Source organism: Suillus plorans, assembly GCF_016647745.1.
Source record: "Suillus plorans strain S12 chromosome Unknown HD556scaffold_2, whole genome shotgun sequence".
Lineage (NCBI taxonomy): Eukaryota > Fungi > Basidiomycota > Agaricomycetes > Boletales > Suillaceae > Suillus > Suillus plorans.
In genome coordinates, this window is record NW_024537386.1 from 168,875 (window position 1) to 181,777 (window position 12,903).

A 12,903-nucleotide genomic window follows, 5' to 3' on the forward strand; every position below is an offset into this window, starting at 1 on the left:
TCCAAAAACACTGACAGTAACCCGCCATTCACTATCCCTAACATTCTCTAACTTTACAATACATTCCCAATGCAACACGACGTAACCCACTAATCCAAAAACCCAAAAACATCGGACCCGACATTTTTACCTTTGGACATCATAATTATACCTTTGGACTTTGTTTTCCATGCTTGGACTATCTTCCTTTTCATTCTAATATCTAACAGCTACAGACTCTTCAGTCACTGGGCATGTAGAACCAGTATCCTGGACATGAAAAATGCCCACAGAATGTGTACCAGCCAATGTTGGCTGGGCCATGTAGATATAGGGCTGGCCGATAGGATAGATTTAGCTGTGGCCAGTGTCCCCAAATCATGTAGGAGGTAGAGTGTGAATGGCCGGCCATGTAACCATCACAGGCTGATGAAACTATCCTGGCAAGCAGGTTGGCCATGCAGGTAGAATGTGTGCTGGCCAGAGATAGATGTTTTCTCCCTTTGGCCAGCACCACTAGCATATGCATGTAATAGCATGCTGGCCATGTGTATAGGAATAGTCCTGGCTGGGATTGATGTTTTCTCCCTCTGGCCAGAACTGCTGGCACAGCCATATACTAGCAAGCTAGCCGGATATGTAGAGACAGTCCCAGCTGGAACTAGATGTTTTCTTCCTCTGGCCAGAACTGCTAGTACTGCCAGATACCAGCATGCTGGCCAGACATGTAGGGACAGTTCTGGCCAGGACTAGATGTTTTCTTCCTCTGGCCAGAACTGCTAGTACTGCAGGGTACTAGCAGGCTGGTCAGATATATAGAAACAGTCCTGGCCGGGAATAAATATTTTCTGTCTCTGGCCAGGACCTCTAGCATAGCCAGGTACTAGCACACTGGCCAGATATATAGGGACAGTTCCAGCCGGGACTAGATGTTTTATTTCTCCAGCCAGAACTGCTAGTACACTCAAGTACTCAGAAGCTTGCTGAATCTGTAGTCAAGGTGTGAGCCCTACTTTGGCCATCCCACCCCCAATGTTAGAGACTGCAGATGCCCACAGTGTGGTGAGTAAGTATTGCTTATTTCATTCTATCTCTAACATTTTTTCAAGTGGTGCATGATCTGTAGGGATGGTGGTGAGGGTCCAATTGTCCTGTATGAGTGTAATGTGTGCCCTTGTGTTATGTGCAGTAAATGCATTGAAGTTCCAGACTATTATGTTGATATTGTGTAAAGTCCAATAGTCTCCTTCATTTGCTTGGCATGTCACTCCAAAGCAACATTGAAGTCTCCAGCACCATTCTATGTAAGTATTTCTTTTTTTTGCAGTGGTCAAATTGATACAAGTATTACAGGGATTCTATAATGGTGGTCTCCCCAGTTAGGGTGGCAAGGAGGTGCTACCAAGCTTCTTGCACCTCAATAGCAAATATGAGATGACTTCATCTTCAATCATGGCCGCCAGACCCATCGCCTTCATTTACTTCATCCTTAGTAGTGAAGACCCCATCTGCATGCCAGTCTCCATTATTTGTAAGTTCCTGGAGACATTCTACTCCAATGGGGGCTTCATATATGTCAAAGTCACCTTCAACATCACCTTCCATGAGAAGATCAGCAAGTATGAACTCTCACAGGTTGACTGAGTGGCGTACATCACTCAACACCTTGGTCACAACGGCCATGTTGTTGCCTTTTTTCGGATCACTTGGAGCAAGATTGTGGTTGGCTTTATGCTGGTCAAGCACCAAAGGAGAATGGAAGTGGTCTTGAATATGTCGTCATGACAGTTTCTCATGTGAGTACTTCTAAATTCTCATTCATTTATAACAAGGTAACAATTATTTCTTAGGTGCTCTCTACTGTACTTTCGGCTTACTCAACAGTCCTCAAGAATGACCATATCGTTTTTCTGGTCTGTGGCTCTGTATTTGTACATCCCAAGCCCTACAACCAGCTCATGTCAGCTGTCCTTCACTTTGAATTTGCCTCCGCTATCGTATTCACGGCTAAACATTTCCAGCCACTTGTGGCTTCCAGCTTCTTCCTAGTGTTTGTAGAGCTGGTGTTGGTGGAACAGCTCTGTGTGCACAAGACCTTCCCTGAGCTGCTATCATTGTCTGGCCACCTTGGATTACACACCAAGGTCATCCTCGTGACTCTGGACCCCACTAGTCTACATCACCAGCTGGAGTGCACAATATTTGCATGCGCCCACACCCAGACTCAGCCTTGGGGAATTGAGGTGCCTATGCAGTGCCCTCAATGTGGTTCTATTAAAAGCTGGTCTGAAAAGATTGCTTTGACAGTTCGTGCAGACTCTCATTAGTCTGCTGTAACATCTGAGCTATCTGTCACAAGGTATTTCTACTCTTGCAAGTACTCCAACTGTAGTACCGCCCAGAAGCTCCCACCTCACAAATTTGTCATTAAGAGACCTCCAGATTTCATGGTGAACTCAGCAAGGACCACCAAGTGTGGATGGTTCTAGGCACCATCTACATTTTATTCACCTCCTTTGACAACAGGAAAATGCAAGAGCCAGGTGGATGCATCTAGAGGGTTAGCAAAGAGGGCGCAGCAGTGATTTTTTTAGTTACATCATACTTACATTACATTTCAATCATGTTATTTCATTTTCATTTGGACTTAGTTAAATGAAACATGTTTGTTGCTTGATGTGTTTCGAAGAGTGAAATCAGTCCCTCTAATGCACAGCACACATGACTGCATTGTTGAAATTTTGTACACATCACGGCTAGTATCCTACCTACATCTTGCACAAATCTTGCCTATGTCTCTCAATCCCTCAATGTCTGACTGGTATGTGTCATTTGAAGAGATCCTTGCTGAGCACAAGGAGGATTGCTTGGCGGCAAAAGATCCAAAACGACATGTCGTCGTCAAGTTCTTCAAAATGTACGAGACATTATTGTCAATTTTTGAGACTTGCAGAATGATCCTGTGGATCTGCCAAAGGCCTTGAAAAGGGTAATGTTATTTATTTAAATTCTCAATGTTGCTGACACTATGTAATGGAAAGGCCATTAGACATTACTATCACCAGTTTATCACTGATGAGGATGATCGAAAGGCCGAGGTCGATATATTATGTGCTGAACAAGAGGGATACCAGTCTGCTGTATCTCAAGAAGAGAGAGAAGCTAATGCTCATCCCAAGGATGCTTCCTTCTACAAGAAGCAGCTTACTGATTGGGATGTTGCCCAGAAGCTCTTCAAGTAGGAGATGGATGACTACGACAAGGAAGAGCAATGGAAGATGGGGGTCCCTCATTTTATCAAGCACCAGATAGGACATGCCCAGCAGTGGTTCAATAGTATGACCTTTGGACAAAAGAAGGAAGTTCAGCAGGTGAGGGACAAGTGGAATGAAGAAGGTGCCCCGCCAGAATCTTAGGCAATATAAGTTGTCAATTCTACAAATTCATTTCTTCTATAACATGTTTCCAGGTACCATAAGAGGAACCTCAAAAAACACCTCAATGCCTTTTCACAGGAGATTCATTGTACTATGGGATGTTGAATTGTCATGCTCGTTAGCCACAAGAAACCTGGGGAGATGTCCTTGGATGTCTCCATGTGCGTGTTCTCTGTTACTCTGACAGTCAAATTATAGGATCTTATATTGATTTAGCCATGAGTCTGAACCTCTTTCATGCAAGAAGGCATTTACAGTAAGTTCAGCAGGCAACAAGGAATGGGTGGCCAATGGCTTCAAAAAAATTTCCGAGTGGTCAAAACAAGAATTTTGTAAGTCATTCATTTTCTTAGACCATGCAGTCCATACTTGATACTTATGTACATAATCTAACTAGACCCTTGTGATGATGAGGACAAGGATGAAGACCAGGAGGAGGAGGACAAGCCATCCTTACCTGAAATTGTCTTGGACAAGGAAGGCTTCGGACAACTACCTTCACAAACTGATGTTCCCCTCAAAGGGCAACAAGAATTAATTCGTCAAATCGTTCATGCATCATATAGTCAGTGGATGTTTGTTTTTAAATTTGCTCCGTCTCACCTGTGATGTCTTTTTGGTAGAAGTCTTCACTGGCAGCAGCAAGCCTGTCCCTTGGGGTGTGGTCAGTTTGGATCCTACAACCTACGTAGATCTGAATTGTGTCCCCAAGGGTTTTGTCTTCAAAGACCCCTCTCACATGAGGGCAGCAGATGTAAATAGGCTTTGGCGCCATTGGGAGCTCAGGAAGTTGGGAGGGGAGAAGTTAATCATTTTTGTTGGGAGTAGGGTCACTGACTTGAGCACTTCCCGGCTGGCAAATGCCATTCTGGTAGAAAGGTTGAAGAAGAAAAAAATATATGTGGAAATTGACAAAGAACATGCACGGCCATCCTCGCCTGCCCAACTTTTGACAATACTTACAGACCGGCCAGCTAAGGACATGGAGTCTGATACTACAGCCAGCCCTACACCTACTAGCCGTGTGAAAAGGCCGGCCAATGATACCACCTTCAACAAGTCGGCCAGCTCAAGGCCTACGAAGCGTACAAGGAAGCCGGCCAATTACTCAGATACCTCAGAGGAGGACAAAGCTATGTCAGCTCCTACACCACATGTAAAAGGGCTTGCTGGTCATCCATCTTCAGCTCAAGTTGGGGCACCTGCAGCTGTGCCAATGAAGGACCGTATGTCGTTTCTGCGGGTTCTCAGCAGCAATCATGAATATCTGCATTTTGTTGAGGACCTGAGAGACTTGCAAAAGGTATGTGTTAAGAACGTGCTCAAGGGTCGGATCCGAAGGGCTTGGCTTCAGCTCGTGCGCTGTGCCCCTTACCCGAGTACGTGCCCCTAACTTCCGAGGGTTGTCGAACAATGTCCGAAGGTTACCGGACGATGTCCGGAGGGCGTTGGGCGATGTCCGGAGGGCGTCGGGCGATGTCCGGAGTCCGATGTCCGATGTGCGGGAATTCCGGTGGACATTCGGAAACAAGAGATAAAACTAATCCGGACGAAGTCCGAACTAGAAAGGAAACAGCGGAGGACTACCAGAGGTAGAGATGGAGGTAACAAGTCTATAGGAGTCGATCCTAAGACGAGTGGAGGTCGACGAGAGAGAAACTCAAGTCAGACGGAGGAGAGAATGAGCAGAGTCTAAGATGATATTCGAACTGAGGAAACTACAGAGACTGTACAGGGTTTATATACTACTGAGGACATAACAGAGAACAGTAAGTGCAGTGCGAGGCTATGTAAAGCTATGGATAAAACATATGGGACGACTATCACTAGTCTATCAGAACTTAGTAAAATGAAGACGGAAATGAATAAGGGACGGAAAATAAAGCGTACTAACTGATAAGGGAAATACCAAAGGGATAAGGCACGGAGGTTAGACGCGGGTCGGATCCGGACAATACATAGAAGTCGGCCAGATCCGGAAATCCGGAAATGATGAGTGTGATAGGTCCGGATCCGGAACGCGGGATATGACAGTATGATGTCAATTGATATTCAACTTGTGAAACTTTATACTGACCTGACCAAGGAACAAGCCTCTGAGCATCCAGAGGGATGGCCTACCTGGGAAACTTGGTCTTGGGAAAGATCATATCTTCCCAACACTGTGCATGACTCGGACAATGAACTACTCAAGTTCTTACACCTTGTCAAATCTACCAAGATCTCTTCTTTTGCTTCAGCCATGTGAGTAGCACTTGGTCTTGGGATGCTGCTGAGGGAATACAAGCAAGTCATTGAGTATGAGCCGGATGAAGCCACCCCCGACATCCTCTCTTACATTAGCACATCAGTCTTGGATATTAAATGTCTTGATCTCGTATTGGAGATCATTAACACAGCTAGAGGAGGAGTAGTCCGCTTGTGTAAGGCAAGGGCGAGCAAGCAGCCTCAGGAAGGTGATGACATTGAAGGAGATGGATCAGGAGATATTTCTCAGAATGCAGCACCTGGAGGACAGAAGGTGCAGGGGAATAAGATTGAACAGCAGCAGGAGACAAAGTTGCTGGAAGAGGAGAGGTAAAAGATGGTCACATTGAAGGAGGAAGTGAGAAAGCTTCAGGAGGCCAAGGAGAAGCTAGAGGAAGTGAAACAGATGCTGGAGAAAGGTGCAGAACCAGATAGGCACCAGGTTGATGAGGGGCATGAAGATCGTGCTGATGTCGAGGAGCAGGAGAAGGACAGAGAAGAACAGGTGGTACAGGTGGTGATAGAGAAGAGACACAACTTTGAGCCATGAGGAAACTTCTTGGAAGAAGTCCAGGACTGATGATATTCACCAATCTTCCAGAGCCAGACAACCCTCCAAGAAGGCTTTGTGCAAATAAGTTCAAATACCATGTCATATTCAAAGTGTTGTTTTGTTTCATGTCTGAATTCATTATGGGTGTTTCAATATTATACATTGTAAGGCTGGCCAGTTGTGGTGTACATGAAGAACAAAGATGTTATGGTATTAACAAGTGGGACTATATACATTGTACACAACTGTACTAGATATCTTGGCTCACACCTTGACTATAGATTCAGCAAGCTTCTGAGTACTTGAGTGTACTAGCAGTTTTGGCTGGAGGAAGAAAACATCTAGTCCCGGCCAGTACTGTTTCTACATATCCAGCCAGCTTGCTAGTATCTTGCAGTACTAGCAGTTCTGGCTGGAGGAATAAAATATCTAGTCCTGGCTGGAACTGTCCCTACATATCTGGCCAGTGTGCTAGTACCTGGCTGTGCTAGGGGTCCTGGCTGGAGACAGAAAATATCTATCCTCAGCCAGGACTGTTTCTACATATCTGGCCAGCTTGCTGGTATCTTGCAGTACTAGCAGTGCTGGACGGAGGAAGAAAACATCTAGTCCTAGCTGGAAATGTCCTTACATGTCCGGCCAGCTTGCTAGTACCTGGCTATGCTAGCAGTCCTGGCCGGAGGCAGAAAACATCTAGTCCTGGCTAGAACTGTCCCTTTATATCCAGCCAGCTTGCTAGTACCTGGCTGTGCTAGCAGTCTTGGCCGGAGACAGAAAACATCCATCCCGGCCAGGACTGTTTCTACATATCTGGCTAGCTTGCTGGTACCTTTCAGTACTAGCAGTTCTGGCTAGAGGAAGAAAACATCTAGTCCCGGCTGGAACTGTCCCTATATATCTGGCCAGTGTGCTAGTACCTGGCTATGCTAGAGGTCCTGGCCAGAGACAGAAAATATTTATCCCCGGCCAGGACTGTTTCTATATATCTGACCAGCCTGCTAGTACCCTGCAGTACTAGCAGTTCTGGCCAGAGGAAGAAAACATCTAGTCCTGGCCAGAACTGTCCCTACATGTCTGGCCAGCATGCTGGTATCTGGCAGTACTAGCAGTTCTGGCCAGAGGAAGAAAACATCTAGTTCCAGCTGGGACTGTCTCTACATATCCGGCTAGCTTGCTAGTATATGGCTGTGCCAGCAGTTCTGGCCAGAGGGAGAAAACATCAATCCCAGCCAGGACTATTCCTATACACATGGCCAGCATGCTATTACATGCATATGCTAGTGGTGCTGGCCAAAGGGAGAAAACATCTATCTCTGGCCAGCACACATTCTACCTGCATGGCCAACCTGCTTGCCAGGATAGTTTCATCAGCCTGTGATGGTTACATGGCCGGCCATTCACACTCTACCTCCTACATGATTTGGGGACACTGGCCACAGCTAAATCTATCCTATCGGCCAGCCCTATATCTACATGGCCCAGCCAACATTGGCTGGTACACATTCTGTGGGCATTTTTCATGTCCAGGATACTGGTTCTACATGCCCAGTGACTGAAGGGTCTGAAGAAAGGACCTCCCAAGATGATGCTTAATTGTTTTCCACTCTGCTCAACATCTGGGGGCTTCCAGAGAGCAAATAACATTGGTCCTGGACCACAAGTGCAGGGGTTGGCCCCATTCTAGGATGGTAGACCTCATGCTTGCTCACTGCTTGGGTCTGACACGGGACTCTCAACCCACTCTGCTCCTGTTGTTTGCAGGCAGCCTACCACCTCAGGCTCTCAATCACAGTCTTTGAATCCTCTTCCAGATACCTCAATTGTTCTGACTAGTCCTTCATGCCCAGGTTCTCCAAGCAGATCGTCTGATCTCAACACACCTATTAGCACAGGTGTTCAGCGTTGGAGGGATTCCAGCACCAATGCAGCCTGTCTCACTCCAAGACACACCAAGCAACTCCAAACATATGCACAACAGCTTGCTATTGAACATGGAATACCTTTGAAGAACTTACTGGCATTTATTGAGGTACAATCTATTCTACCTTTCTGTATTATTTTGATCAAGTTTTATCTCAATTTCACCAAGAATGGTGATTTGTTTGTCATGCTTCTAGAATTAAGGGCTGGTCAGCTTGAACAAGAAGAAGGGAACAAAATAAATACTTTACAAGAACTTGAGAAACTACTGACTTCTAAGGATTTCAAGGTGCAGCTGATTGATTGTTCTCATCTATTCCATAACTGGCTATTTGCAGAGTGCACTGAAGAGCTGCTGTAGCACTCAAGCTTACACTAGGCTCATATTCAGCTATTTTCCAATGCATGTCACACACAAATCACTTCCCAATGTTATCTGACACTTACCCGCTCAATCCAATGTTTATCCACTAATCGGACACTAACCCAACAAAGTCTGATGCTAGTCCGACGGACCTGACATTTCCTACGCATTGGACCTGATACTTTCCCGCGCACTTGTCCTCCCTATGTCCTGTCCTGTTGTATCTATCCCCACTAGGTGCACAGTTATTCATTTTCATGTCACTAACACTGTAGACTGCGTTATTACATGTCTGCAGTACCACATGTCTTATTACATAGGACATCGGATCCAAAAATTACCACTACTACTTTCACCTATAGCACTCCGAAATTCTACATAGATACTATATATTTCGCATACCTCCTACTTACTTATTTACCTTTCTACCTCTGAGTAGGAGGAGGTCATTAGATATTTGTAGTTCTTTGTTGAATTCCGCAAATATCATCCTTTTCTTATCCGAAAACACTCCGAAAACACTGACACTAACCCACCATTCACTATCCCCGACATTCATTACATTCCCAACACAAATCTGGTGCTAATCTAATGTAACCCAATGAAACCCACTAATCTGAAAACCCGAAAACATTGGACCCGATGTTTTTACCTTCAGACTCGTAATTATACCTTCGGACTTTGTTTCTTGCACTCGGACTATCTTCCTTTTCGTATAACTGATTATTCTAAAACCTTACAGTGAACCCCTCAGGTCAAATGCACTTGTCTCGCAAGTATAGCAGACTAGGCTGTGTTAGACCACAACATTTTATATTGCTGGTTGCTTACTTTGTGTAGTGCCCAGCAATTGTTGTCTCGTTGCACTGCCTTACCACATGTATGCTATCTTCAAACCTGACTGCCTATATCACTGATACACATCGACATGTGATGGTAGTTCAGATTTACTTCTTATTGCCTTAAATGCTCATTGTTCATACTGCAGGAGTTTTGTTACAAGTAACATCGGTCACGTGGCCCCCCTATCATTTTCCCTTCATCCTCGCCCTCACCATCTACCGGCTCACGCTCCTTTACCAAATATCCATCGACCGGATCCTCGGGACTGTTCTCGTCCCTTGTCTCCATCCCCTTCACAACCTTATCCTAGATAACACACCAACGTGCGCACGTGTCCTGGCACTATGACTCGTCCTGACTCATGCCACCAATGTGGCTTTCCTTTTTTATCTCTTCTGACTCGTGCATGCTGCATATTGTATCTTTACCGCTGGGTCATTCCAATGTTTCTCAGTCTCATTCCACATTCGACCTACCATCACTAATCAGGCTGTGTTGCCAGCGTACCTATACCCTTTCTGTTTCCCCTTTGCCCTTACCTACAGTACGGTAACCCAGCCCTGAACCCTTTCCACTTGGTATAAGTAGTCGGTCATCCTGTACTAGATTCTCTAACTTGAATCTACTCAATCTTCCCTGAAACATACTCTTCTCTGAAGCCCCCTCAGCTTCAGTCTCTAGTATCTTTTCTTAGGTGCTCTTTGCACCTAAGTCTACCTCGATCGATAGTCTCATTGTCAGACAAGGCAGTCCGCACTTTGAGCCTAGTGACTTCAAAGACCGTCATCTTAGAAGTCACGTGACACACGCATCTGTGATAACTGCCAACTCGTCGTCGCCAGTCTCACTCACTATACCGGATCCTTCTGGTTACATTATGAATGTTAGCGGACGACACCCCTCTTAGGGCTCCACATAACAGACCTATTTGAGTGCATTGACACGCACCAAACTTGTTTTGTGCATGGTCATGGCTACTTTTGAGTTTTAATATCCTCTACTGTACTCTACAAAGTTATTAAGAATTTTCTATAACACATTATGACTTGATTTGAGCAGTTTTCAGACATAACAAACCCATAACACTACATAATAATTCAATTAATACTTATCCTATTCAAAGACAAGTTCCAAACATACCATAACACATTACTCAGCATTTTTTTCTCACAACATCATAATTTTCTCACACATTCTTCACATTTCTTTTGTATGTTCTGAAACATATTCAATTCAACATTTCAACCTATCAACAGTTCATGGGTGACTAATGGCTTAGTCAGATAAAATGGATTAGTAAGATGAGATGGATTAGTCAGGAATTTGAATGGAGAAAGTTGATAGATGAGAATATTCGAGAAGTGAACAAGTTATCATGAGACATCTCTATGATGACTCAGTTTGAGTCATTATGAGTCATTTTCTTGTCTGAGTCACTATGAGTCATATTTCCTTATTTAGATAGTTACACAGCCACATTTAGAATAGTATATAAGGGGCTCTATTTCTCCTCTGAATAATGACAATCTCCCTTTTGAAATCAATCTTCCTTTGAGAGGACAGACAATCCCCCTTTAAGAGAGAGGGAGGAGGATTTGAGTATCTTCCTGAATTTTCTCACCCTATATTTGTGTGAACATCTGAGTGAATATTAAGTTTATTCCCTCCATTCTTTTGTCATCTTTTCCCACAACATACTGATCTTCTGAGGCCTATCTTGAGCCAATCCTTGAATTACACTAGCTGGTACATGGTTATCAGTCGTCTAGTTGTAGTTTCGTCACATTCTCTTTATGACACAGGATACCTTTTCTGTGGGGAGAATTTACATATTTTTAATGATTAGGAAGACGACAAATAAGACTAGCACTTTAGTCAACAATATTAAGAGCTTGGCTGCTTTAAGACTACATCAAGAGGGTGTACTCTGTTCTGATTCTGTGTCATACTCATCGTGAGTGCCTGAGCAGCAGAGAAGTTAGTTTTGAAGTCATGTATTTCAGTTGATTCGATTGTGTTAGAGGCTTAGTTTGATCTCCTCTAATTTTTTGAGAATAGGGAGTGTTTACGAGATAATACTCTGATTCATTGTGTACCATTGTGAACCATATCTTCATCTTTGTATTGCATACTTTTGCATTCATCTTCTAGTAGCATCGTAGTACTGCATCAAGCCAGTTATCGATTCGGCTACACCATTTACAATCTTCATCTTTAGCATCCTAAGCACTGCATCACGCCAGTTAACAGACTTAACAACTTTTTCATAGTACCTAAGCACTGCATCAAGCCAGTTAACGGTCACTGTTGCAACACACCTAAAGTCAATAGAAGTTTGTTTAGAACGACTCTGCTATTTACGCCTCCTCCCATGAACAACCACATTATCAACCGTTGGTATTTGTCTGAACCATTGACCGTGGAGGATGGTGAGAACTGGTAATTTTATTGCCAATCACATCCTAGTAAGACAGCGTAACAAGTTTATCCAAGTGCACAATTATCTTTTCAAGATTGCTGAGGGACTCTTTGAAGACACTGAGTTGCGCTCACAAGTTGGCAGATTGGTCACACGGCTTTTGTCAACCATCCGTGGCCAAATCAAAAGCAAAGTACATATTTTCTCAATGAATGAAAATAGAAAGTGTTCACAGTGATCATTCTATCCGCAGCTTACCATGTCAGTCAGCAAGAGATTGAGTATCATGGATGCCCTCAAATCACTTATACATAGTGGCATAGAGGTTGACTCCTTGCATTGGACTAGATTTGCATTTTTGGTGGGTTTCTTCAGGCATCCAGATTGTTTTTACTGAATTTGAGACAGTGCTGCTGTCTTCACATCTTCCTTATCGGTGTTTGTGATCATGAAAAGCTCACCCTCAAGGAAGCCTTCTCCCCTTACCTCATCCCCTCGCTCAATCAAGATCTCAGAGAGCATATTGAGAAAGCGCTCAATGTTGATATGGTTCAGTTAGCAGATGAATTTTCGGAGTATCACCCAGGCCAGGGATCTGTGGATCAAGAAGAACGCTCCAGTGCCTACAAAAGCCTCAATGATCCCACCAGCCATAATGTGAGCTCCACTGCAGCCGCAGTCACCAACAATCTGGTTGATGAAGAGAACCGCCAGGCTGATCCAACTGCAATTGAAGATCCCTTTACAGATGTGGATGCAAATGGAATCCCTGACAAGTCTTTTGATACTCCTGATTGTGTGACATCTGGCTTTGGACTCAATGGCAGCTTCAAACCATGCAATAAGCTGAAATTTTGGAACTATGTTGATGCGATGCTAGAGCAGCTTCACAAAAGTGCACATAAGCAATCAGGAGGTCAGGCTGCTGGGTACAAAGATGCATACCACAAGTACATGATATCTCCATACACCATTTATTCACCTTACTGACTAATGAATAGGGCAATGGTCAAGTTTCTCCAGCTTGATCTGCAGGAGTTCCCTGGTTGCCACAAAGTTTTATCTCTTACAAAAGGTTCACAGCCTGCATGGCAGGAAACAATTCAGAAGAAGTTGTTATGGTAAAGTTTGTGCGCTCTTT

The 12,903-nt window shown here is 44.2% G+C and overlaps 3 protein-coding genes across 3 annotated transcripts; 2 read left to right on the forward strand and 1 right to left on the reverse strand.

The window, feature by feature from the left end:
* Positions 1-1,011: 1,011 nt before the first annotated feature.
* HD556DRAFT_1302831 (uncharacterized protein) lies at positions 1,012-3,221 on the forward strand (the record flags this gene model as incomplete). Its single annotated transcript, XM_041299549.1, has 9 exons — positions 1,012-1,045; positions 1,222-1,283; positions 1,363-1,510; positions 1,723-1,775; positions 1,830-2,285; positions 2,307-2,338; positions 2,422-2,522; positions 2,818-2,896; positions 3,029-3,221. 9 exons carry the CDS (start codon positions 1,012-1,014, stop codon positions 3,219-3,221), a joined length of 1,158 nt encoding a protein of 385 aa, XP_041166797.1.
* Positions 3,222-8,420: 5,199 nt separating this feature from the next.
* On the reverse strand, positions 8,421-9,059 carry HD556DRAFT_1302833 (uncharacterized protein; the record flags this gene model as incomplete). The annotated part of the gene is made up of 4 exons (XM_041299550.1): positions 8,421-8,480; positions 8,584-8,617; positions 8,653-8,733; positions 8,914-9,059. The coding sequence occupies 4 exons, from the start codon at positions 9,057-9,059 to the stop codon at positions 8,421-8,423; spliced, it is 321 nt and encodes a 106-aa protein (XP_041166798.1).
* A 2,879-nt stretch (positions 9,060-11,938) lies between these two features.
* HD556DRAFT_1468332 (uncharacterized protein) lies at positions 11,939-12,887 on the forward strand (the record flags this gene model as incomplete). Its single annotated transcript, XM_041308403.1, has 3 exons — positions 11,939-12,123; positions 12,171-12,712; positions 12,764-12,887. Exons 1-3 carry the CDS (start codon positions 12,022-12,024, stop codon positions 12,885-12,887), a joined length of 768 nt encoding a protein of 255 aa, XP_041166799.1. The 5' UTR covers positions 11,939-12,021.
* Positions 12,888-12,903: the final 16 nt, after the last annotated feature.